Source organism: Lithobates pipiens, unplaced genomic scaffold (assembly GCF_037356315.1).
Source record: "Lithobates pipiens isolate NorthernLeopardFrog02 unplaced genomic scaffold, aLitPip1_a1.2 Scaffold_30, whole genome shotgun sequence".
Taxonomy (NCBI): domain Eukaryota; kingdom Metazoa; phylum Chordata; class Amphibia; order Anura; family Ranidae; genus Lithobates; species Lithobates pipiens.
The window spans coordinates 19580635-19608494 of record NW_027507791.1 but is presented as its reverse complement, the minus strand read 5'-3'; the positions used below and the strand labels follow the sequence as shown (position 1 = coordinate 19608494).

Here is a 27860-nt window from a genome sequence, read left to right as displayed (position 1 = left end):
GGGCTGTCATGTGCCTTTTACTGAGGAGTGGCTTCTGTCTGGTCACTCTACCACACAGGCCTGAATGGTGGAGTGCTGCAGAGATGGTTATTCTTCTGGAAAGTTCTCCACAGAAAAATGCTGGAGCTCTGTCAGAGTGACCATCCGGTTCTTGGTCACCTCCCCGACTAAGACCCTTCTCCCTCAAATCGCTCAATTTGGCAGGGTGGCCCGCTCTAGGAAGAGTCCTGGTGGTTCCAGACGTCTTCCATTGACAGATGATGGAGGACACTGTGCTCATTGGGACCTGCAGAACGTTTTCTGTACCCTTCCCCCGATTTGTGCCTCCATACAATCCTGTCTCGGAGGTCTACAGACAATTCCTTGGACTTCTTGGCTTGGTTTGTGCTCCGACATGCACTGTTAACTGTGGGACCTTATATAGACAGGTGTGTGTGCCTTTCCAAATCATGTCCATGCAACTGAATTTACCACAGGTGGACTCCAATCAAGTTGTAGAAACATCTCCAGGATGATCAGTGAAAACAGGATGAGCTCAATTTTGAGTGTCATGGCAAAGGCTGTGAATACTTATGCACATGGGATTTTTTTCGTTTTTATTTTTAATAAATTTGCAAAGATTTCAAACTTCTTTCACATTGTCAGTTTGGGGTATTGATTGTAGAATTTTGAGGAAAAGAATGAACTGAATCCATTTTGGAATAAGGCTGTAACATAAAATGTGGAAAAAGTGAAGAACTGTGAATACTTTCTGGATGCTCTGTATGTGGTGTCATGGAGGTGGACCCTCTTCTGAGGCACCACATATATGCAAACCCTGTGTTTGTACTGGAAGCAAGCCATCATCAGGTTTGTTCTGTCAGCGACAGTTATGGGGTCTCATACTAAAGATTGAGAGCCCATCAATGAATATAAGGCTTCATGTGAAGTGGAGAGGCAGGTGGTTGGCATCATTTCTAGCTCGGAGGAAGTCTTGTATTCACCGATAAAAATACTAGGCCTCTGATGAATGGTGGAAAAGCACTCCGCTCGACTTTGAAAAAAAAAGTTTATTGAACAATTTAAAAACATATTTATGCAGGTTATAAGGCAATACTATAGAAATGCATGTATCAAAGATATGTGGCTTATTTACATGTAAACACAAGTCAGGAACTTCTACAGATTTAACAATGGACTTAGGCTGCTTTCACACTGGGGTGGTATTCAGGCGTTACAGCGCTAAAAATAGCGCCTGTGTAACGCCTGAAAAAAACCGGCCCCTTTAACTCCAGTGTGAAAGCCGGAGGGCTTTCACACTGGAGCGATGCGCTGGCAGGACGGTGAAAAAAGTCCTGCTAGCCGCATCTTTGCAGCGGTGAAGGAGCGGTGTATTCACCGCTCCTATACCGCTCCTACCCATTGAAATCAATGGGACACCGCGGCAATACCGCCGGCAAAGCGCCGGCAAAGCGCCGCTGCAGCGGCGCTTTGCGGGCGGGTTTAACCCCTTTTCGGCCGCTAGCGGGGGTTAAAACCACCCCGCTAGCGCCCGCACACCGCCGCTAAAAATAGCGGCGCTTTACCGCCGACGCTGCTCCCGCCCCAGTGTGAAAGCAGCCTTAGTGACTATCAGTTGGGTGGAAACCCTCCGTCCATGCTGTTCATGCGATTCCACATTGGGAGGGGTTATGGCTTTATGTACCACTAGTGCATGTGTCCGCGGACGCAAGCCAATTGTCCCATATTTTGTTGTACTTATCTGGACAACCTCTGTTGATGTATATAAACTTCTTGTAGGGAAGTGTTTTATTTATATCTATTTTCAAGTCAAAGCTGGGAGGAATGGGTCTCATCCACTGTCTGGCTATATTTTAAATTTTTTTGCAGAAAACAGTTTCATGCAGGTTATGTTTTAGTGAATTTATCTCAGAATCAGCGAATATCCCTAGTAGACATTGTTTGGGGTCCAGGGTCAAAGGGGATCCCATTTCGCCATGGAGGAAATCTACCACCTGCTTCCATAGACTCTGAAGGACCTGACACACCCAAATTAAATGAAAAAAATGTGCCCGTCACCTGGTTACACATTGTGCACGTGGTGGAAGACTGTTGCCTAAAGCGGGCTACTCTCAGGGGTGGCAAGATATGCTCGGTGCATAATATACAACTGGGTCAGTCTGTTTGGGGGATACAGTTTTGCAGGAGTCAAGCGCTTCACTCCACTCCTCGTCCTCCAGTGGACCTATCGCTCTATCCCATCTTGGTTTAAGGTTGTAAGCTAGTGCAGTTGATGATGGGGTTAGGGGCATGACATAAAAATCAGATCAGCTTTCGTGGATCCTCACCCTTAACTACTGCCATAATGACATTGGGAGCAGATTGTGGCAATGGTTGGGTGAACTAAGCTTGAGATGCATGGTGTATCTGAAAGAATCTAGAGTAGTGAATTGGGTAGTAGGCACTCGTTTTGGAGTCTCTCAAAGTTTTTAAGTATGCCATTGGAGATTATGTGGCAAGTAATATATCCCATGTGCACTCCATATCTCTGTGTCTGGGATTGAAAAACTCTGGGAGTAATTTATTGTGCCACAGAGGGGTATAATTGTTGTGTTTAGGGGTTACCAACATTTTAATAGCAATGTCCCATATGCACCTATATTGGTAGAGAAGAGACCCACAACTTTTTTTGGGTTATCCCCACCTTGACCCACTGCAATTGCAGTAAGTGGATCCGTGGTTAATTGTGGGCACTGGAGTGTGAGTAATCTGAATCTGCCGGTTTTGTCAATGTGGTATAGTTGAGACAGTTGTAACACGAGGTAATAAAGATTCAGATCCGGGGGGCCACCCAGGTCAGTAGGGTTCTTAAGAACTCTCCAGGCCAGCGTGTCAGTTGTTGCCCCCAAATAAATGCCTAGAGTATGGCCTCCATTGATTTAAAAAGTTTTAAGGGTAAGTATACGGGCGTATACGAGAGTATGTACAAAACTTTGGGAAGTAGTATCATTTTAACGATATTAATGCAGCCCCATATACCGAGTGGCAATCTCGCCCCAAGCCGAGCTTTAGATTTGATGAGATTGAAAGGGGGTTCTATGTTCAGGGATATATAGTCAGCCGGTGTCCTATTCACCAATACTCCAAGATATTCAATAGTGTTTACTGGTTGAAGTGGTAGCTGTTCCGGTAGCTCAGGACAGGGGAAGCTGTCCATTGGCAGCATTTGGGATTTTTTTCCAATTAATTTTGAGGCCAGGGGAACTGACCAAAGTGTTCAAACATGTGTAGTGCCTTCTGAAGGGATGTGGTAGAGTCTGCTAGATATAGTAGCGTGTTGTCCGCGTATAGGCTAATCTTTTTTGTCAGGGATCCAAGGCAGAGACCTTGGATCTCGGGGTCCTCTCTAATGGAGCTTGCAAAGGGCTCTACTGCCAGGGCATATAGGAGCAGGGACAGTGGGCAGCCCTGTCTAGTGCCCCTGGACAAGTCAAACGTCTGTGAAGCCCTCCCGTTGGCTACTACTTTACCCTTGGGCGTTAGATATAGCAATCGCACCCACTTGATGAAATTGGGTACAAAACCAAAGCTGCATAGGCATCCCCAAAGGTATCTCCACTCTACCGAGTCAAAGGCCTTGGCGGGGTCCAAAGCCACCACCAACTGGGACCCAACATCAGTGTGTCGCTTGTAGGTTTATATATGGTTTTCTCAGGTTGAAGGAGGTGTTACGCCCAGGCATGAATCCAGCTTGGTCTGCATGCATCAGGGTTAGTATCACTTGGTTTAGTATTTTGGCCAAAATCTTTATGCCTACCAGAAGGAGCGATATGGGTCTCTAAGATTCCGGGAGGCCTGGGTCTTTGCCCGGTTTGGGTATGAGGATAATAACCGCCTCACTCATTGATGAGGGAAGGGTGAAGTTGTCAAACAAGTGGTTATAGAGGGACAATAACGTGGGAGTAAGTATCTAACTCTATTGCACGTAGAATGCTATAGGTAACCCGTCTGAGCCTGGGGCCTTGGATTTGACAAAGCTTGCATTCGCTGTGGTTATTTCATCTTGTGTAAGAGGTACGTCTAGCATAGCCCTTTGGGTATCATTTAGCTGTGGGAAGGTAATTCCCGCTAGTAGATCCTCCAATTGGGCTTCGGCTGTGGAGACCTGGGTCATTTAAAGCAGAGTGTAGAAGTCCCTAAATTTTGGTAGCGACAGCCTGGGGCTCTGTGACCTTTTCCCCCCATTAGGGCCAGTAAGTGAAATGACAGTGGGGGGGGGGGGTCTATACTCACTATGTGCTAAATAGGCCAACAGCTTACCCGCTCTCTCCCCATGTTCAAACTATTTTTGTCTGTCAAAGAAAAGTTTCTTCCTGGCCATCTCATGCTGGAGCTGGTTGAAAACCCTGGTTTGTAACGCGAGTTGGGCAGCCCCAGCAGGAGAGGTGTTTGACATATGGTTTCATTTGTTCAGAGGAGGAAAAGTCTTGCATTGCCCCATCCAGTGCGGCTGCCGAGTTAGACTTCAGCCTGTTGATACAGGTGGTCAGAGTCAGGCATGCGTGCAACTTAAAAGGTCTCCCATACTATATCTGGGGATGCGGACCCATCACTCTCTAAAAAGTTTGTTCTCCAACTGTTACCCAGTTCGTCATCCTCTGATAGCAAGGTGAGCCAGAACGTATTTAGACACCACGTACGGGGTGGTCTGTTTAGCGGGACAGAAAGGCTAAGCCAGTATGGGCTATATAGTCTGAAAGTAGTCTAGGAGAAAACTCAGCTCTCAGCAACCTTGGGGCAAGGGTGCTGGAGATTAGTATTAGGTCTATGTGGGACATTGTATTATGAGTGGCTGAGAAACAGGAGTAAGCTCGGTCGAGTGGGAATTTAAGGCGCCAGGTATCAGTGAGAATAAAAAGTGATAAAATCGGGAGAATCTAGTGTGGGTTGGAGTTGTAGTAGGTGATGATGAGGGTGAGAGTTTGTCTAATACTGGGTTCAGCATAACATTAAAATCCCCTAGCCACACTGCCAGAATTGAAGGATGACAAGTCATATACAGCAAGCCCTCTGTAACTATGGTAGAACTAATTGGAGGAGATACATAGGATGCCATCAAAAGGGAAGGTTCACCATACAATTTAACAGAAAGAAAAACATATCACCCCTATGGGTCAGATTGGACATCACATAGCTCAAAATGTACCGTCTTGGCAACCAAGATTGAAACTGTGTGCATGGGAGGCATGATAGGCCCACCCGATCCATGGCCGGCGGAGTGCCATCTGGAGCTGATGCTCCACGTGCATTTCCACCAACACCACAATGTCAGCGCGTTGCTTTTTGAGAAATGAAAAAACTGCACATCTCTTTACCTTATTCCCAAGCGCACGTACATTCCAAGTAAGCAGTTTTATGGAGGCCATGGGTCACACATCAAGACATATCGTGGGACAGTGGTGGCTCGCCCCTCCCCCAATTGAAAATGTAGCGGCAGCTCCTGAAGAACACACGCTATGCGTTTTTTTTTTTCAAAGTCAAAATTGCCTAAACTGCAGTTTGGTTTGGGTATAATTGTCTAAATTAGACTTCAGCATCAGTCTGACTGGACTGTGAGATGTTCAGCCTAGCCACGGGGGGGGGGGGGGGGGGGGGGGGCGCCGTCTCTTCTGGCAGGCATGGAACTATGGTTACTCTCTCTGAGCCCTCCCAGTGGGAGTGGTGCTCTCACTGTGCTTTCTGGGAGAGGGTATTTAGGATGCGGACGTCGCGTGGTTTGGGGTTCCGGTCCAGAATTATGTACCAACTTCATGGTCCTGGTCCTCCTGACCAGCCCCCAGGAAGGCTATGGCCTGGGGTGCGGATCCACCCAATTTTGATGTCTCAGGGCTGGCTAGCCTGAGGCAAGGAAAGTAAAGGAGGATTCCGAGGTGGTTGGGTGCCGTCTCCAGTTTGGGAGAGACCCAGTGACTTCAAGCATTCCAGGGGAGGACTCTTCAGAAGACCTACGTACGGGTTGGTTTCTTAGTAAAAGCCTGGAAGGGCTGAAGCACCCGAGAGAATCCGGTCTTGTGGATATCGCCAAGCTGGCTGAAAGATCCAGGTATCCTACAAGTGTTTTCAAGCTTAGTTTCCTTACGTGTTCTACAACAACGTCTGTGGCAGACACTTGTTCCTGAGTAAGCACCTTGTTGGCTGATAGGCCTTGTGAGAGAGGGACTGTCCAACCTGAGTGATCATCCAGTTGCGAATGGCTATTCTATGGATGCAGTCAAAGTAATCAAGTTCTTCAACATTTTGACTTTGACACCAAGAGTACCTGAATTCCCTTTCCAACCCTCTGATCCCAATTTAAGAGACTGTTCATTGTCTACGTTTTGAAAATAAAATCCATTCAAGTGGATCTGTTGTCGGTCTCTCAAGTTACTGGGCCATTTACCATGGGACACCCCTAGATGTGCAACGAGGAAGACAGAAGTTAACGGTAAACCCAAATCTAACCAGCAGCTCCTTCGGGGGTTAGGGCTACAAACATATGGACCATATTCCTGGTCTAGTATGAAGATGTTATGTATATTACATTGCATTCCATCAAGTAAAAACTACCCCCCCCCCCCTCCCTACCCTGCATCTTCCAACAGATGCAGGTATGTGCCCAAAACCAAAAGTAAATGACAACCGGAAGCAGGTAAAAATAAAATGACCTGCTGTTATATTTTTAAAAAAAAACTAAAAAACACTGTAGCGTTCAGTCCACATAGATGGTGCGGGTGGCATGAGGCCCACAAATATAGGGCAACGGGCCCTTCTTGTTCTACGAACAAAAAGTACAGTGTGGGGTCAATGGGAGCCAAAGCGCTGCAGTTGCATAATGGAGGGATGCATGTTTCGGTTGCTGGGGGGCAAAAATTCGCAGTGTTATGCATATGGAGTATAGGACTGATTGTGCTCCGCAATTATATTCTCCAGGGTATTTCTAGGGATCGACTAGTCAATAAGAGGCCCTGAGTGTAGGAGACCCTCTTTGCATGTTACAGTTAGGTAGAGTAGAAACAGGGGAGGGCAAAGAGGGGTCCCAGGAGATCCTAGGGGTGTGGAGTAGGGGGGTATGTGCCATGGGAATTCGAGGAGGGGACAATCAAAAGGTAACATACCAGGATTCAAAGCATTTGCAGACTCCCATGGCGGTGCATGGTATGTGGGTGATGGCGACTGACTATCAGTGGTGCTGATGGGCATATTCGATCCGGTCACTCCAACCAAGTAAAGGCTTCCTCGGGAATCTCAAAGACCACCACTCAGCCATCTCTCTCGAATCGAAGACGAGCTGGGAACAGCATAGAGTATTTAAGATGTTGTATCCGAAACCTACATTGAAGCCTCGGCAGAGAAATCAGCGATCCTTGAGTGTCCAAGGTGGATGTTACCTTTTTTTCCCCTAGCCATGTGTAGCGCTGCATCTCTGTCATTGTAATTTAAGAATTTTGCTATAAATGTGTGGGGGGAGCCCCATGGGGAGGAGGTTTGGCAGGCTCTTGGTGGGCCCTCTCCACTGCAAGGGTAGGGGAGAAAGCCTCATGGCCATATGTGTCGACAAGAAGTTGCTCCAGGAAGCTGGTGGGATCTTTGCCCTCAGCTCCCTCAGGGAGCCCGATGAATCAGAGTTTGCACCTCCGGAGCCTACTCTCCATATCATCTTGCTTGCTCAGGATCTGGTTGATTTGGAGCTGCATACTATCAGAGTTCATCTGGAGTGGCGTAATGGCGTCCTCCGCCACTCCTATGCAAGTTTCGGCTGTTGTGAGCCTCTCACAATTTTGCTGTGTCATTTATCGGGGTGTTCCGTTCGCTGCACGTGGCGCCGCCATCTTCCCCAACACTTTCTCCTTTTGGCGATATTGATCCAGGTTTAGCCAGGGTGGCCTTTAGCATTTTTGGCGGGGTCATGGCTAATAACTGTGGGGGTCCTCACCCCCACTGAGTCTAGCTATTTAGGCTGTCCCTGGGGGTATGGAGTTGTGGGCAAGAGAGGCCTGGATGTAATGCTAGTCAGCAGGCTGGGTGAGGCAAGATAGCCGCAGGCCTCCAGGACTTGGTCGAAGCCGAGGGTTTCCTGAATGCGGCTGCCATGGAAGTCGCTGTATAAGCAGAGAGTAGTGTTACTGTGGCTGCAGGTGTGCAGGGCCTTCAGGAGGTCTCGCTAGACTGGTACTTGAAATGGCTTGGAGGTAGTACTCATCTGCCGGCCGGGTGGAGCAAGATGGCCGCAGACTTCCAGGACTAGGCCGAAGCTGCAGCCACATTTGGGGACGCCGTGTGATCAGATCGAAGTGGAGCCGTGGCTACAAGTGCTCAGTGTGCTCGGTTGGTCCCACTGGATTGGTTCAGGATGATGCAGGAGCGCAGGATATGCTCAAAAAAGGAGTAACGGACGGAGCGCTGGGTATGCACGTCCTACTCCATGCTGTGTCAGGCCACGGCCCCCAACCCGAGTTGAATTCTTAAAGGAAGTTGCCCATACTGCTGTTAGAACATAGCTCTGCTTACTGTATGTAGCTAATGCTATTAGGGTTGCATGGATGACGATTTTTCTTATCGGCAAGTATCAAAGATAGTACTGGCCAATACAGAGTACTGATACTTTGCGGTGCGATTTGCATCAATACAAAAAAAATTGGCATAAATTGCACCTCAAAGCTTAGCATCCAATAGGAATAGTGGTGCGATTCCTGTTCAAATCGCATGCGATATCATCCACTACGCGTGGGTGTGTGTGTAAAAGGATTAAAGCGCCATCTAGTGGGCAGTTAAAAAAATAAAAAAGTTAGAACTCACAGTACATATCTGGCCACATGCAAAATAATCTACATGGGTGTCCCGGTCTGCCAATGATAGCAAATCAGGGCCACTGGAGAAAAGGTTCCAGGTACTCGTGAGTTTCGGGCAAAAGTGATGTCAGCTTGGGGGTGGACCGCCTCTACATCTCCTTCAGCAGCCCTGATTTGCCATCATCAGTGGACCGGGACACCTATATAGATTATTTTGCATGTGGCCAGATAGAACTCACAGTATATAACATTGATTTTAGACTGCCCACTAAAATATTATATATATATATATATATATATATATATATATATATATATATATATATATACACAGTGGTGTGAAAAAGTGTTTGCCCCCTTCCTCATTTCCTGTTCCTTTGCATGTTTGTCACACTTAAGTGTTTCGGAACATCAAACCAATTTAAACAATAGTCAAGGACAACACATGTAAACACAAAATGCAATTTGTAAATGAAGGTGTTTATTATTAAAGGTGAAAAAAAATCCAAACCATCATGGCCCTGTGTGAAAAAGTGATTGCCCCCCTTGTTAAAACATACTATAACTGTGGTTGTCCACACCTGAGTTCAATTTCTCTAGCCACACCCAGGCCTGATTATTGCCACACCTGTTCACAATCAAGGCATCGCTTAAATAGGAGCTGCTTGACACAGTAAGGTCCACCAGAAGATCCTTAAAAGCTACACATCATGCCAAGACCCAAAGAAATTCAGGAACAATTGAGAAAGAAAGTAATTGAGATCTATCAGTCTGGAAAGGGTTATAAAGCCATTTCCAAAGCTTTGGGAATCCAGCGAACCACAGTGAGAGCCATTATCCACAAATGGCGAAGACATGGAACAGTGGTGAACCTTCCCAGGAGTGGCCGGCCGCCCAAAATTACCCCAAGAGCGCAGCGACGACTCATCCAAGAGGTCACAAAAGACCCCACAACAACGTCCAAGGAACTGCAGGCCTCACTTGCCTCAGTTAAGGTCAGCGTTCATGCCTCCACCATCAGGAAAAGACTGGGCAAAAATGGCCTGCATGGCAGAGTTCCAAGGAGAAAACCACTGCTGAGCAAAAAGAACATCAAAGCTCGTCTCAATTTCTCCACAACACATCTTGATGATCCCCAAGACTTTTGGGACAACATTCTGTGGACCGATGAGACAAAAGTGGAACTCTTTGGAAGGTGTGTGTCCAAGTATATCTGGCGTAGAAGGAACACTGCATTTCATAAAAAGAACATTATACCAACAGTAAAATATGGTGGTGGTAGTGTGATGGTCTGGGGCTGTTTTGCTGCTTCAGGACCTGGAAGACTTGCCGTGATAAAAGGAACTATGAATTCTGCTGTCTACCAAGAGATCCTGAAGGAGAATGTCCGACCATCTGTTCGTGTACTCAAGCTGAAACGAACTTGGGTTCTGCAGCAGGACAATGATCCTAAACACACCAGCAAGTCCACCACCGAATGGCTGAAGAAAAACAAAATGAAGACTTTGGAGTGGCCTAGCCAAAGTCCTGACCTGAATCCTATTGAGATGTTGTGGAATGACCATAAAAAGGCTGTTCATGCTTGAAAACCCTCTAATGTAACTGAATTAGGACAATTCTGCAAAGATGAGTGGGCCAAAATTCCTCCAGGACGCTGTAAAAGCCTCATTGCACGTTATCGCAAACGCTTGGTTGCAGTTGTTGCTGCTAAGGGTGGCCCAACCAGTTATTAGGTTTAGGGGGCAATCACTTTTTCACACAGGGCCATGATGGTTTGGATTTTTTTTTCACCTTTAATAATAAACACCTTCATTTACAAATTGCATTTTGTGTTTACTTGTGTTGTCCTTGACTATTGTTTAAATTGGTTTGATGTTCCGAAACACTTAAGTGTGACAAACATGCAAAGGAACAGGAAATGAGGAAGGGGGCAAACACTTTTTCACACCACTGTATGTATATGTATATATATATATATATATATATATATATATATATATATATATATATATATATATATATATATATATTATTACACACATACACAAACAAGTAATGTTTAATGCAGAATTAAAAATTACAAAAATTTTAACAACTTTATCAGTGCCCACCATTGCAGCATGACCAGAGGAAAAGAGAGGGCGGCCGGATCACCACAGCAGAAGAGGAGAACCCCTGGATCACAGAGCAGCCCGCTCTAACTAGAAATGCTGTCCATGGTCAAACAAAGCCCCGCCTCCTGACCCCACACCTGTGATAAACGGAACGCATCCCAGCATTGGACCGGCGTTCTATCACAGGCCAGGAGGCGGGGCTGTGTGTGACCATGAGCGGACGGTAATTCTAATGTAAGCTGTTACAGTGGGCAATCCCCGCTCTGATCCGGCAGCTCTCCTCTTCCTCCACGCTCTCTTCCCCCGGGTGATCGCTGGGAGAATGGCATCCGTTCAACTCTGCCTGCGGTGCTCGCCCCCCCCTCGTGAGAGAGAGTGAGAGTGAGTGAGTGAGATGCAGTGGGGGAAATGGCATGCGATTCGGACAAAGATCACTTGAAGTGTGATTAGCGCCCATTCATTATGTATTGACGCAAATCGCACTGCAAAGGATCTGAATCATTTAGTAGTGGAAATAACTTGCATGGGAAGGTGGGAATGGCGGCTGGACAAATAAACGGGGGGGGGTTTAGTTGGGGACATGAGAGGGTGGACAAATCAAGGACTCAGAGGCCAGGACCAATGAGCAGAAGATGCACACAAAAAAAAAAAACACACACACACACACACACACACACACACACCACACAGCACTAGGTGGTGAGCGAAGGGGGAAGAAGATATATGCTTTAGCAAAAAATTCATTAGCGGACCCTTGAATCTCCAGATGTTCACTTTGCTCTCTGTGGGATTTCAAGGACACCGTTCCCTCCCTGTGTCCCATAATGCAATGCAGGTACCTCCCTACAGGCAGTATAAAATTCCACTGACAGTAGAATATTTAGGTGCCAAAAGAAGACATTAAATACCTTCTCTCTGGTCTGGAAGGAATAGACACACTGCTGGGTAAAGCAGTCACTCGAGTGATGTAATCTTCCTCCTCATCTTCCTCTTCTTCCTCCTCAAACTGCTCCAAAAATCTCTTCACTTTCACCACCGAACTGGCAACAGGGATCTTCCTTTTCCGGGACCCATCGAACTGCAAGACGGTAAAACACAAATTAACCGAAATGTCAGCCCACCAGCAGCTTCCACTTAGAACATTATAGCCAATCTAAAGCCATTCCCAAACTTTCACATTTTTTTCTTTTTTTCTTTTTTTTTTTTTACCATTTCCATAGCAAACCAATTCCAGCATTCCTTTCCTACGTGTAAGAATCATAATTTTCTTGCTAAAAAAAAAAAAAAAATTACTCAGAACCCTCAAACATATAACCTAGAGTAGGGGCGTCCAAACTTTTTTCAAAGAGGGCCAGATTTGACAAAGTGAACATGCGTGAGGGGCGACCATTTCGCCCGACATTCTTTGAACCATTAACATTCGGTCCAAGTGTGTTTGTCTGAGCAATATTACACGGCCCAACAGTAATTCTCTTGTCTTTGTGGCTAAAGAGATGAGCTCTGGCATGTCATTTGAATAGAACATATTTATTGGCGTATAACATGAACCTTCACTTTAAGAGGGAAGTTTCAGGAAGAAAAAAAAAACACAACACTTACATTTTAAATAAAAGAACTGTGAAGCAAAATAAGGGTCAGCGACATGAATGCAACACCCACCATTGCCATCAGTGCAGCCTGATTGATGCCCATTCATCTTAAGCCTTGGAAGGGACTGGATGAGCGCCAAAAAATTACATACAGTAAAAACTCCTGTTTTCTCTGCAGTCTCTAATAGAAAGTCCCGCCTTCTTTGGTGGACTGAACAGTTGTCCAATGGCAGCACAGGAGACAGGACTTCCTATTACAGAGGCTGTCATGTAAACAGGAAATACTCCTTTGTTTGTGGCACTCGTCCCACCTCCTCCAAGGCAAAAAAAAAAAAAAAAGTAATATATCTATATCTCTATAGCTATCTATCTATCTATCTATATATATAGTTTTTCTCTCTCTTCTGTGGCCCCCGGCGCTGGGAGATTGTTGGGGGCCATAAAAGATATACATGTCCAAATAACTAGATGGAGTATTCAAAACCGTAACGCGGGCTGTAATTGGCCTAGAGGCCAGACTTTGGACATGCCTGCCCTAGGAAATAGAATAGCGGTCATAATTTTTCATGTCACAGCAATTTTTCAAATGCGATTTTTGTTTTTTTTCTTTTTTTTTTATAAAAAAAAAAAAAACACACCACACTAAACTTAGCCCAATTTTTTTTGTATAACGTGACAGATGAGGTTACTCTGAGTAAATAGATTCCCAACACATTGAGCTTTATAATTGCGAACACTCATGGAATAGTAACTTTGTTACTTAAAAATCTCCATAGGCGATACTTTACAAAAAAAAAAAAAAAAAAAGTCTACAGGTTACCAGTTTATAGTTACAGTGGAGGTCTAGCGCTAGAATTATTGCTCTAACATTTGCAGTGATACTTCACATGTGGGTTTGAAAGCTGTTTACATATGCGGGCCCAACCTACGTATGTGTTCACTTATTATTATTGTTCATTTCATTTTTACACTTTCCCTTAAATTTTTTTTAGATTTGATCATTTTTATTCCCATTACAAGGAATGTAAACATCCCTTGGAATAGGGCATGACAGGTCCACTTTACAGCAAGATCCGGGGTCTATAACTCCCCACATCTCTCTATGCTGGAAAGCCTGACTTTTTATTTTTGCCTAGAAGCCAGAAAAAAATAAATGAAATCAAAGTGTTTACTCCATGGCTCATAGAGATGGCCGGAGACCGCCTGGACCATGGTCACCTCTATGGCTAAAATGCCAATGCCAGCAGACTCATTCTCACCTGTAAAAGCAATCAAGTGGCTAAACAGCTGCTATAGCTTTTAGACTGTAGGGAATTGCCTGCTAAAAATATAAAAAAGAAATCTGAATAATGCCTACAGCTGTACTGGTCATCCAGATATCATTACTCAAAGTCAAAGACGTCATATGATGTCTTACAGGCAGGAAGTGGTTAAAGTTGTAGTAAATGCAGAAATAAAATATTTTTTTACATTATAAAAAAAAAAAAAAAAAAAAAAAAAAAAGGCCAATCCTGCAAGATAATGTGTAGGGTGCATGGCATACTAGCACATTATGAGAGACTTAACTTCACGCTGACATGGCTTTCATCTTTACCGGGTCCTCCTGGGTTTGCGGGCCTCTGGACGCTTGAATGGCCAAGATGATGTCCTGCACATGCACGCAGGAGTCACGATCATGGCATGGAGCTCTGAAGGGAGGACGGCACGCGCTGGTGATGTGACCGGGGGGGGGGGGGGGGGGGGGTTCACTGGAATATCTCCTATAAAATGGTGCACGTTTAGGACGCGTTCATTTTACCTACAGGTAAGGTTTATTATAATACTGTTGTTTCATAACTTTAGGCACAACAATAGAACTAAGCTTACCTGTAGGGTATAGTAGAAGAAACAAGTTTACTACCAAATTTAAAATAACCTTGTTAGCACTTTTTTTCTTTACTCAAAGGACTACCATCCATGTCCCTCACCGCCGCCACTTCCAGGTGATGTCATCACATTACTACAGTCTTCTGGATCCTGAGAGAACCCTGCTGCTGGAGGGCCAATAGGAAGTGTCCATGTGACCCAGGCAGTAAAATGGACACCAGATGAAGGACCCTCCTCCTCTGCAGGAAAGGCAGATGACTCAGGTCCTGGTGTATCACATGACTATTGATTTAGGTATTTAGGGCTTTCAGAACAGATTTTTTTTTTTTTTTATCACCTGCCAACCGCGCACAGTAATTATACTGCGAGCGGGAAGCAGGTACAGGCATGATCATGTACATGTACGAGATCAGTGCCCTTCTGGGTTTGGGGCCCACATGTGCATGCCCCCCAGCCAACCCATACAGTGACTGGACACAGCACACATTTGGCAGCTGATTTCAGCCAATGATTTCCTCTGAAATCAGTTGATCGGCTGTTGACAATTACACACACACACACACAGAGTTCTATGTACAGAGAACAACTATCTGGATGTTTCTTCTCCCTGAAAAGCAGGGAGAAAAAATAAAAAAATAAACAAACAGCAAGACTGGTAAGTAAAACCAGCACACAATACACACACATTACACATAGGCACACAGTTATTGCCTTGATTGCCCCTAGATGTTAACCCCTTCCCACCAAGAGCCATTATTACAGTGACAGTGTACAGTAGTATCAGTGTTAATTAGTGACTCTCCCAGCCAGTGTGGGGTTTTTGTTTGTTTTTAAATCCTCTGACTTTTTTCTTTTTAATAGCAAAAAATAAAATAAAAACTGCAGTGGTGATCAAATACTAAAAGGAAAGCTCTATTTGTGCAAAAAAAATAAAAAATAAAATAAAATAGGATATAAAATTTCAATTGGTTTCAGTGTTACTTGACAATGCAATTATCAGTTAAAGTAGCGCAGTGCTGAATAGCAAAAAATGCCCTCAAAATGCCCTCTGGAGGCTGCATTCACACCAGAGTCTTTCAGAGTTTTTCCGGTGTTATTTTGCACATTTTTAATGTGGGATTTTGGCGCGTTTTTATACAGCATTTTTGAGCTTTGGCTTTTTTTTTTTTTTTTTTTTTATTACTTTTTTTTTTATTATTACCCAATAGAGAAATCTATAATCTGTTGCATCATTTTCTGCTAGGTTTTTCAGCTTTTATTATTATCAATTGATTTGATTTTTTTTGTTAGGGTAAGGGGTTGGAGTTAAGGTTATTTATTTTTGTTAATACTACTAACAATAAATGAATGAATATAAAATAAATACATAAAGTAAAAATAAAATATATAATAAAAATAAATGAATAAGATGTAATAACAAGTAATTAATACACATATATATATAAAATATATATCAAAATAAGAATACTACTTTATTATTATTCCTATTATCAACAAATAATTAATAACTTGTTTTTGTTTAGGTTTTTTATTGTTTCATCATCAATAACAATTTATTTAATATATTGTTAAGTTTAGGGGTTATTAATTTATGTAATATTACATATTACTGTATTTTATTTATTAGGATTTGTAGCTGCGTTTTTTACATGTATTCATATATTTTTGCTTTTAAATTTTTTCATCTGAGCAGAAAACCTCTCAAAAACACGTGAAAATATGCAAATGGAGTGTTTCAATTAATTCCTCTGGGAATAAAAAAAAAAAAAAAAAAAACCCACACACACACACACACACACACACACAAATCTGCCCAACTTCAGAACATGTTTGCACTATAGGTGACTTGGGGTAGAGATGTGAACCAAATCCATTAGAGAATTGATTTTTTTTCTCCTCCTCCAGCGTTTTTGGAACTGCAGGCTCCAAAACGCTGAGCTGTGAATGGAACCTGAAGAGGGTAAAACCTTCCGGCGGTCAAGTAGTTGAACGAACACTCTAGCTGCTGGATCACTCTGCTCCTACCATGGTTTCACTCTAACCTTCCGGGAGTGTCCAGCCACCAATGAAAGACCATTTTGATGGAGTCGGAAATAGAACCTTACCTGTTGTAAGGTATAGAACCTTGCATAGAACCTTACCTGTGGTAAAGCTCTGTCTGTGGCAATTGCAGGTCTGAAGGTCTCCTCCGCTTGGAATACCTCTTGCAGTTCATAAGGTTGGGTGTCAACTGTTCTGTTACTATGGAAGCTGGACTGTCTGACCGGAATGGGCTCGCCCTGGGGTATTCTGTGTATGGCACTGTGTTCCTCCAGGCGGTGTGCGCTTCCTGGAGGCCTGTATACCTGAGCTGTAGGTCTCTGCGTTCTGGTAAGAGAGATTGGCTTCTTCCTGGGATGTATGGAACTTTCTGAGCTGAAGCTCAAGTCCTCATTGAAGGTGTCGTCCATGTCCAGTTTAATGTCAATGATGTCCTCCGAGGAGGATAAATCCTGAAGGGGTTTCACTGCTGATGTCAGGCGAGCGGCTACGGCGGAATCAGTGGCTGATCTACAAATCAAACATCCACACAGCAATTCATTAGCATTTCTCCGACAGACACTAACAGATGTAGAAACACTATGGCAGGTCTGTGTTGCCAAAAACAAAACAATAACAGCTTAAATAATTATATCTAAATCCTGGGTCAACAACCCGTCGATTGAAGCCAACAGGTAGACCACAATCAGGGCTGTGTTCCAATGCCTTCCCAGGCTCTGCCAGTGGAAGAATCAGAGAATAGTGCTATGCAAAGGGGGCCGAGAGAGAAAGATAGAACAGAGATTTAAATGGCACAAACCAGCACAAATGTGGCACGAACCAGCCAGCCTGGATTTGTGTCATTTGGTTGTTGTAGGGGGGCTAGATGATATCATAGTCCAGAAAAAACAATTGCTAATATCTTAAAAATAAAAAGCAGCACAAAAGTAGCACTAAAGAAACACACTTGAGTTTTTATTTGCAATGATTGTAGAGGGATAAAGTCGGTGGGGTTTGATATAAAAAAATATAAACACACAACACCTGTTATTAAAAACGTAACCACTTTTGGAATGCCCGCCATCGTTGTACGTCGGCTATTTGAAGTGGAATACCATTGTTGTGGCATTAGCCTGGTATCCTCTTCAACAGCGGGCGGTCCGCTTTCAGATAAAATTGGTCTCTGGAGGATTTGCCGCAAGATCACTTTTAATCAGAGGCGGGAGAGAGGCCTTCCCCCTCCCGCCGCTTACCGCAGCTGTCAGCAGTGGCAGAGACAATCGGGTCCTCTCTCCTCTGAGGCTGGATGCCGAGGGAAAGATGGCCTACACTCGGCTGCATGACAAGTGACGTCAAACGTCACTTCTGCCCAATAGTCTTGAAGGTGAATTTTTTTGTTTTTTTATGTTAATGTTAACATTCCTTGTAATAGGAATAAAAAGAACAGTGTAAAAAGACAGTTTTGAAACGGACAGAGGAAAAAAAAAAAAAAAAAAAAAAAAAAAAAAGGAAAGCGCCCGTCCCACCGAGCTCGTGCGCAGAAGCGAACACATACGGAAGTTGCGTCCGCATATGAAAAAGGTGTTCAAACCACACATGTGAGGAATCCCCGCGATCAGTCCAGCGAGAGTAATAATTTTAGCACTAGCCTTCTTTAACTCAAAACCTGTAGAAATTTTTCTAAGTCGCCTATGAAGATTTTTAAAGGATCAAACAAAGTTTGTCGCCATTCCACGAGCGGGTGCAATTTTGAAGCGTGACATGTTGGGTATCAATTTACTCAGCGTTTTATTCTCTAGAGGGTGTGTGTATATATATATATATATATATATATATTTTTTTATTTGTAACTCGGTACTAACCAACCAGCACGATTTTGAGTCATTTGGCTTTAGTAGGGAGGGCTAGATGATGTCATAGTCTGGAAAAAACAATTGGGAATATCGGAAAAATAAAAGCAGCACAAATGTTAATTTTTACGGCACAAAAGTAGCACTAAAGCTTCTCAAATTTGATAAGGTCTGGGGAGGATGGGTGGCCTCAGCTCTCACTGTAACAGTTTTTAACCTTTTATAAGGCTGGATTCACACCTATGCATTTTTAGTGCTTTGTGCATATTTGCACTACAGTCCATTTAACATGGTTTCCTATGGAACACGTTCTGTAGTGCAAATCTGCAAAATGCATAGGTGTGAATCAGGCCTTAAGGTTATCTGTTCTGTTCCATGGGACCTTCTGATATGCACCTCATCACCTCTGGCAAGGTGGGTTGGTGGTCCTTCTGCAATACTGAATTTGGGGGGCACGCGACACATATTCTCTGAATAGTGTGGCTAGTTTTTCACATGGATCCTCGTGCTTTTGGTCGATCATGGGTGAGGGGCGTTCTTCTGAGAAGCCGGTGTGGGTCAGGTTGGCAAGCTTCACAGGCAAGGTTTATGTACATGTCCAAATGTTATGCACTTCTTTTTTGTGTGCTGCCAATTGCTTTATTTTTGGGATGGCTCATCATATTAGAACCTAGTAGATGATAAGCTCAGCAATGGCATGCAATGCCAACCGGCTGCTAACAAAGCAAACAGAATATTGGCATGCATTAACCACTTAAGGACCGCCTCACGCCGATATACATCAGCAGAATGGCACGTACAGGTACGTTGACCTTTAAGTGCCCAGCTGCACTCGACCCGGTCCTGAGCTCTGTGACCGTGGGACCTGCGGACCCAACTGCCACCGGTGTCCTGCGATCGGGTCACAAAGCTGAAGAACGAGGAGAGGTCAATGTAAACAAGCTTCTCCTCGTGCTTCCTAGTGAGCCTGTCACTGAACGTCTGTTCCCCGTAATAGGGAAAGATAATCAGTGATGTCGCATGCCAAGCCACACCCCCCATAGTAAAAAAACACACACACACACACTTAACCCCTACACACCCCCCCAGTGGTTAACCCCTTCACTGCCGGTGACATTTTTACAGTAATCAGTGCATTTTTAATCGCAGTGATTTCTGTATTAATGAAATGGTCCCAAAAATGTGTCAAAATTGTCCGACGTGTCCGCCATAATGTCACGGTCACGAAAAAAAAAAAAAAATAAAAAATCGTGCCATTACTAGTAAAAAAAAGAAAATGTATTGATAAAAATGCCCTAAAACTATCCCCTATTTTCTAGACGCTATAACTTTTACGCAAGCCAATCAAACGCTTATTGCCATTTTTTTTATTAAAAATATGTAGAAAAATACATATCGGCCTAAACTGAGGAAAAAAATGTGTTTTTTTTATACATTTTTAGGTAATATTTATTATAGCAAAAAAAAAAAATATATTATATATATATATATATATATATATATATATATATATATATATATATATATATAGCATTGTTTCAAAATTGTCGCTCTATTTTTGTTTATAGCGCAAAAAATAAAAACTGCAGAGGTGATCAAATACCACCAAAAGAAAGCTCTATTTGTGAAAAAAAAGACATCAATTTTGTTTGGGAGCCATGTCGCACCACTGCGCAATTGTCAGTTAAAGCGACAGTGCCGAATCGCAAAAAAGGGCTTGGTCCTTTAGCTGCAAAATGGTCCGGGGCTTACGTGGTTAAAAAGGGGATTAATTCCAGAGATAAAACAATAATTCTCCCATTCTACAAGACTCTGGTCCAGCCACACCTGGAGTATGCTGTCCAGTTCTGGGCACCAGTCCTCATGAAGGATGTACTGGAAATGGAGCGAGTACAAAGAAGGGCAACAAAGCTGATAAAGGGTCTGGAGGATATTAGTTAGGAGGAAAGGTTGCGAGCACTGAACTTATTCTCTCTGGAGAAGAGAATAAGAATGGAAGGCGGCAGGGGGTGGTGGACGTCCCCTCCGGCTGCTTGAAATAGCGTGCAGCATTTTTGGTGCGCGTTTGGGGAGCAAAAATATAAATAAAAAAAGTGACCCAAAAATGCTCCCCTCCAATGAAATGAAGAGGAACCACCGCAAATACACTCCTAAGAGTTTTTGGTGCAGTTTTCGAGTCCTTTAAAAATCGCGCAGCAAAAATGCTCCATTAGCGTTTTACTGGCAGTTTTGAAGCGAACCACCAGTGTAAAAATGCCCTCCGCAAATCAGAAACATATGTAGTACAGAATTCACACATCACCTGTCAGAGCCGCGCTGTACTTGAGAGCTGCTGGGCACCACGCTGTTGAACTTCTCTTGCCGCTGTAGCTGAGGCTCTCTCCCAGAATCCTCTCTGCTCTGGCTCTTCAGGGGTGGCATGCTACTATTGAAGATGATGGCCTCTGAGGCTTTCAGGCTGTTGGATCCTGGAAGAGATGAGGGAAAATGCCTTAATATCAAATATCATTATGGGGTGTTCCAGCAGTTGCACAGTCAGCCAAGTAAAAGGTCTGCATGCAAGCCAGTCAGATGAATAAAATACTTGGCTCGTTCAGTAGGAGTCAGTTAAATTTCAATCCACCTATGGGCAGGCTGGTTTATCGATCAACTTCGGTACAAGCAGCCTGTCAGCTGTTTTTTTTTTGTATGGTCACTGTCACCACCAGCAGTGATCATTGTATTCTGTCAGTGGGGAAAGCTCATACTGTGCTGTTGTATTCTAAAGATGTTGATGGAGGAACCAAGCAATTTTCTTTCCTTCGACCCACTTCCTAAAACTTAAATTTTTTGCAAAACTGAGGATATAATATAAAAATTTCCTTCTGGATCAGCAGTACAACAAGCCTTCCTGTTGCTCAGGCCAGTGTCAGTGTAATCTTGTCCTGCGGGCCCTACATTCAAACACTGTGCAAATCTTCCCATCCTCCCCTCCATAACATTTACAGAATTCACTCTTCCTTAACCAATGACATCACCAAGTTACTATTCACTCCCTTGTTATCTCAGTTATTACTTTATCCCAGGCACAGGGCTAAAAGCTAGATCGCTGTTACTGAGTGTAGGATGAGGAAGTTATGTATCAGTTTGGAATGCAAACACCGTTCAGCAGTACTGACCTGGAGTGACGGCACGGAGCTTATCCAGCACACCCTGCAACCTGTGGACAAACGAGAAGAGTAGCAGAAGTTAGAGTAGGTGAAGTCATTTTAAAATTACACCAGGCACCAAAAAACAAGAGAGAGAGTCCCCCAAAAAGCGTCTTTGCTTAAAGTGGAGGTCTGACGATTTGTTTTTTTTTTAAGCCATCAGCTACAAATACTGCAACTGCTGACTTTTAAATATAAAGACACCTTCGGTGAGGGAATCAGGAAGTAAAGCCTTTGCGGCTTGACTTCCTGGTCCCCTACTGAGCATGCGCGGCTTGCACTGCGCTATCCCACTGGTCTATGCGGTCTTTGGGACCCGTGTGTCTCCCAGAAGACAGCGGGACAGAAGAAGGGGACGGAGAAGGAGCCGCAAGACATATGCAACCCTAAGACTTTCCGCTATAAAAAGACTCCCTGGTTTAGATAGCAAGGCTCCTGCCACAACCACCAAGACCCCCTGCTACAGGCACTAAAACATCCATAACCAAGTCTTGGTATAACCAGTGAGCCCCTACGCTGCGACCAAGACCTCTATAACCACCAAGACGCTCTGCTACAGCCACCGGGACATCTGTAGAATCCAAGACACACACACACACACACACACACACACACACACACCCCCCCCCCCCCCCCCCCCCCCAAGACATAGCCAGCAAAAGCAGCCCCCCCCCCCGCATCACCAAAACATCTTATGGCCACCAAGACTCATTGCAATAACGAACAAGACCAGGGGCTATAGCCTAGAACTGAGATCCTCAAACTACGGCCCTCCAGCTGTTGTAAAACTACACATCCCATGAGGCATTGTAAAACTCTGACATTCACAGACATGACTAGGCATGATGGGAATTGTAGTTCCTGAACAACTGGAGGGCCATAGTTTGAAGACCCATGGCCTAGAAGATCAATAACCTCCAAGACATCTATAGCTTCCCTACTATATATTTATACACCAAGACAATTACAACAAACAAGACCTCCTGGCATAACCAGCAACTCCTCTACAATATCGCCAAGATATCTGTAGCCCCAAAAACAACCAAATCATCCATAACCACCAAGAACCCCTGGTATAACCAACAAGCCCCCCCTGCAAAGCCATTAATACATCTAAAACCACCAAGCCCCCTACAATGTCATCAAGGCATCTATTAACACCAGAACATCTATAGTCTCCCTGCCATAGCTGCCAAGACCAAGTGTAATAACCACTTAAGCCCCATACACACTATCAGAGTTTTTCCTTCAGGTTTACCAAAATCATGTATTGCAAGGGCCTGCCTGATTGCATGCACATTGAAACTGCTAAGGTTTGACCTCATATTATATGGTTTTGGTAAATCTGAAGGAAAACTCAGCAGAAAATCTGATAGCGTGTATGGGGCTTAAGACATCAACAACTATACAATGACTTTCCTTTATAGCAACCGAAAACATCCATAACCATTAAGAACCCAAAAAAACATCCAAGGCCAACAAGACCTACTACTAAAGCATGAAGCAAAAAGATACATATAGACGGTGTTACCATGTGGTGAAGCGTAATGTGTTATTCCCAAGGAAAAGCGACAGATCATCTGTCATCTGCTCCTGACTCTTCTTATTTGCTACCATCACCATTATGTAATCTGGGAGCTCCTCATCTGGTGGAAGGAACAAATACATATATAAATGGTTAGCACTGTTGATTTGCAGCACTGGGGTACTATGTGTGAACTTCATTGGTGACACCACCTACATAGAGTATTGTATGTCCACCCTGGGTGGGCTCCTCTCATAGTCCAGAAACATTACAGTACAATGACTGGTATAGTAACAGAACAGCAAGCAAAAGAAATATCTGAGCTTAGACTTTTGCATCTCATCGGAGATGTGTTCAGAAAGCTATGTAAAACACTGTGCCACCCCCAGCCAGGCTCTGCCTGCTTTGCACAGAGACTCAGTGATGATCTCACAAATTTTAAAATATGGCATATAAAGAAACACGAGAGATTTGTAATGGAAAGATCATCATCTTGAAGGGAGTGTTAGGGCTGGACTCAGCCCTTTCTTTTGTGAGCTGGCCGCTCAGCTGTCGGCGAATAGCCAGCTCCTATCTATCTCTCCACAGTTACTCAGCTGTTGATGATATCCTGCTCATCAGTCCTGCCTACTTAAGCCATCCAGCCCAGAGGATCTCTGCCTTCATCTTGATCAACATCAAAGAAACCTTCTCCTGCGATCCAGTTCAAAACTTGCTTTCCTGACATCCCTTCTGGCGCCTTACTTTTCCACTACATTGATCCCTGACTTCTGGCTTGGCTGACTATCCATTCTGGTTACTAAACTTTGGCTATGTTTTGACTACGTTTGTTCTTTTATTATTAAACAAGTGTGATTTAACTGTACTTCCGTCTCAGGCCGATTCATGGTTTCTGTCAGGGAGGAACCAGGAAAACAAAATACAAGCAGATTTAGCAATACATTTTTAATTGATGTCGTGTGTCGACTGGCCCGTGGTAGGTGGCTCTGGCACATGCCAACTGTTATTTCCCAATAGCGGATAAATCTTCCCAATCGTTATTCTGAGCAGCTTAGCCCTACTAAGACCCCTTTCAAACTAAGGCGCTTTACAGGTGCTATAGTACCAAAAATAGCCCGAGGGCTTTCACGCTGGAGCGGTGCGCTGGCAGGACGTCAAAAAAAGTCCTGCAAGCAGCATCTTTGAGGCGCTTTAGGAGCAGTGTATACACCGCTCCTAAAGCAACCCTGCCCATTGAAATCAATGGGCAGCGCCACCAAAGTGGTGCTTTTAAACCTTTTTCGGCCGCTAGCAGGGCTTAAAAGCACCCGCTAGTGGCTGAAGTGTGTTGATAAATCAATGGAAAAGCGCTGCTAAAAATAGCGGTGCTTGACCGCCAATGCCCCAGTGTATAAGGGCTCTAAAGGTGCGTGTCACATATTGTAATGAGAATAGAGTGCAAGCGCCTCTGGAAGGAGAACGGATAGGAAGGACTCACCCACATACGCTCCCAGCTCCTGCAGCTTTCCCTTTATCGCCGTCTGTGAGGAAGAGAATGGTGAGAAGTTAGAGGACAGGAAAATTGTACAACATATCCACAATCATACAACATGTCCATAACCCTTTCATGCCTAAGCCCATTTCTGACATTTGTTGCTTACAAGTTAAAATCCATACTTTTTGCTAGAAAATGACTTAGAACCCCCAAACATTATACATAATATTTTAGCTGAGACCCCAGAGAATAAAATGGCAATCATTGCAATATTTTATGTCATACAGTATTTGCGCAGCGGCCCGTCAAACTATTTTTTTGGGGGAAGAAAAAATAAATAAAAAAACGACACTTCCGTGAATAAAAAGGAAACAGTAAAATTAGCCCAATTTTTTTGTATAATGTGAAACATGATGCCATAAAAATCTCCATGGGCGACGCTTTCAAAAAAATCTAACAGCTACCAGGTTAGAGTTACAGAGGAGATCTTTTGCTAGAATTATTGCTCTCAATCGCGGAAATAGCTCACATGTGTGATTTGAACACAGTTTACATATGCTGGCGTGACTTAAGCTTGCAGTTTCTTTGCTGTAAATGTAAACATCCCTTGTGATAGTACAGGCAGTCTCCGGGTTACGAACCTCCAACTTGCGAACGACTCCTACTTATGAACGGGAGGCGGCGTGACTTTCTGCGCATGCACAGCCACTTTGACGGTGACCCCAAATCCCTCCTTTGCACTTAAAAGTATTCAGATCCCCAAAAATTGCGATTCTGAATACTGTAATTATTTTTAAATCTGCACCATTGGCAGCTGACTAAACCGGAAGTGACGTTGCTTCCGTGTTTTTACATAGGAGACTGGAAAAAGGCTGTTTCCACCTTTGTTCCAGTCTCAGCCTAGCCGGCGGAAGTGCCAGATCGTGGGTCAGGTCTCCCAGTGGGAGGGGAGGCCTGGGAAGAGACCGGCGGAAGGATGTCCAAATTGGGCCCAATTAGGCATTTTACCTCTCCGGAGTCATGTGACTTATTAGAGTTACAAGGTCTCAGGTGTGAATGGGGAGCAGGTGTGTTAAATTTGGTGTTATCGCTCTCATTCTCTCATACTGGTCACTGGAAGGTCAACATGGCCCCTCGTGGCAAAGAACTCTCTGAGGATCTGAAAAGAAGAATTGTTGCTCTACATAAAGGTGGTCTAGGCTATAAGAAGATTGGCAACACCCTGAAACTGAGCTGCAGCACGGTGGCCAAGACCACTCAGAACAGGCCTCTCCATGGTCGGCCAAAGTTGAGTGCACATGCTCAGCATCATATCCAGAGGTTGTCTTTGGGAAATAGACGTATGAGTGCTGCCAGCATTGCTGCAGAGGTTGAAGGGGTGGGGGGTCAGCCTGTCAGTGCTCAGACCATACGCCACACACTGCATGAAATTGGTCCACATGGTTGTTGTCCCAGAAGGAAGCCTCTTCTAGAGATGATGCACAAGAAAGCCCTCAAACAGTTTGCTGAAGACAAGCAGACTAAGGACATGGATTACTGGAATCATGTCCTGTGGTCTGATGAGACCAAGATAAACTTATTTGGTTCAGATGGTGTGAAGCGTGTGTCGCGGCAACCAGGTGAGAAATACAAAGACAAGTGTGTCTTGTCTACAGTCAAGCATGGTGGTGGGAGTGTCATGGTCTGGGGCTGCATGAGTGCTGCCGGCACTGGGGAGCTACAGTTCATTGAGGGAACCATGAATGCCAACATGTACTGTGACATACTGGAGCAGAACATGATCCCCTCCTTCCGGAGGCTGGACCGCAGGGCAGTATTCCAACATGATAACCCCAAACACACCTCCAAGATGGCCACTGCCTTGCTAAAGAAGCTGAGGGTAAAGGTGATGGACTGGCCAATCATGTCTCCAGACCTAAACCCTATTGAGCATCTGTGGGACATCCTCAAATGGAAGGTGGAAAAGCACAAGGTCTCCAACATCCACCAGCTGTGATGTCATCATGGTGGAGTGGAAGAGGACCTGTGAAGCTCTGGTAAACTCCATGCCCAAGAGGGTTAAGGCAGTGCTGGAAAATAATGGCGGCCACACAAAATATTGACACTTTGGGCCCAATTTGGATATTTTCACTTAGAGGTGTGCTCACTTTTGTTGTCAGCATTTTAGACAATAATGGCTGTGTGTTGAGTTATATTGAATGGACAGTAAATGTACACTGTTATACATGCTGTACAATCACTACTTTACATTGTAGCAAAGTGTCATTTCTTCAGTGTTGTCACATGAAAAGATAGAAGAAAAGATTTACAAAAATGTGACTGAAGGTTGTACTCACTTTTGTGAGATAGTGTGCGTGTATATATATATATATATATATATATATATATATATATATATATATATATATATATATATATATATATATATATATATATATATATATATATATATATATATATATATATATATGGGTTCTAAGTAATTTTCTTTAAAAAAAAATACTGATTTTAACTTGTAAAGAACGAATATCAGAAAAGGCCTGGGTCGGTGATATAACGTGTCTATCACATGTGTGTACACAGCTCTGGCAGGGAAAGGGTCGGAGTTTCTGTAGATTATAAACCTGCCATGGAGGTCCCTGCTCAGGCACTTCCTGTTATTGGGTGACAACGCTCTCTCCTTGTCTTGAATTGGTTCATGTGTTGTCACCCTGGCTCCCAATGGAGCCTAATAATCAGACATGGCCCAGTGGGGGGGGGGTCATTATCAGGAAATCTTCCAAACGCGGTGCAGCCATGATGGGAAGGCCATGTGCACAGGAAGTGGGTGTAAAAGGTGCTGCAGGGGATCACTACAAGGTGAAACCAATAACCGGGGAGGTTCCGCTCCCTCACAGACCAGGCTATAGGGTACATTCAGTCACACACCCGGATCTTTCGGCTGATCTCGGTCCCGATCTCCATTGCTCCTCCGGTCACCAGGCCCCCAACTGTTCGGCGCAACCGAAACTTCCGGTCCAGCGATCACGCGACAGCGACATCCGGCGGAGAGGAGGACGAACTGCAGGTATGAGAGCCACGCCTAGCTATCCCGCCTTCCGCCATAACGCGCAATAGCATCGCGTGTCAGTCACTGCATATGGCCACGCCTTCTACAAGAACACACGACCCCCGCCACCTGTCAATCACAGCGTCTGATCCCGCCCCCCGCCACAAGCTTACCAGAGTCGTGTGCCAATCATTGCCCCCTGGCCACGCCTTCCGTAAGAACGTATGGCCAACCCGCTGTCAATCATGGCTCTTGATTCCGCCCAGCAACCTAGCATCGTGTGCCAATCATTACTTCTGGGTACGCCCCCTATAAGAAAGCATGGCAAATAGCCTGTCAATTACCGCCCTTGACTCCGCTCTGCAACCAGCTACCCAAC

General features: G+C 44.3%; 1 protein-coding gene across 5 annotated transcripts in view; it reads right to left on the bottom strand.

The window, feature by feature from the left end:
- The window catches only part of ZC3H14 (zinc finger CCCH-type containing 14), a 66071-nt gene extending 38554 nt beyond the window's left edge, over positions 1-27517 (bottom strand). For 2 of the 5 annotated variants that reach the window (XM_077463737.1, XM_077463740.1), the window contains exons 1-7: positions 27361-27516; positions 24436-24478; positions 22965-23079; positions 21404-21444; positions 20548-20713; positions 16518-16926; positions 11830-11999 (exon numbers count right to left, since the gene is read on the bottom strand). In XM_077463737.1, coding sequence (XP_077319863.1) covers positions 11830-11999; positions 16518-16926; positions 20548-20713; positions 21404-21444; positions 22965-23079; positions 24436-24478; positions 27361-27396 — 980 coding nt within the window. In that variant the 5' untranslated portion in view covers positions 27397-27516. Of the gene's footprint in view, positions 1-11829; positions 12000-16517; positions 16927-20547; positions 20714-21403; positions 21445-22964; positions 23080-24435; positions 24479-27360 lie in introns of all 5 variants that reach the window. The other 3 variants (XM_077463739.1, XM_077463741.1, XM_077463738.1) reach the window with 2 other exon arrangements.
- Between the last annotated feature and the right edge of the window lie 343 nt (positions 27518-27860).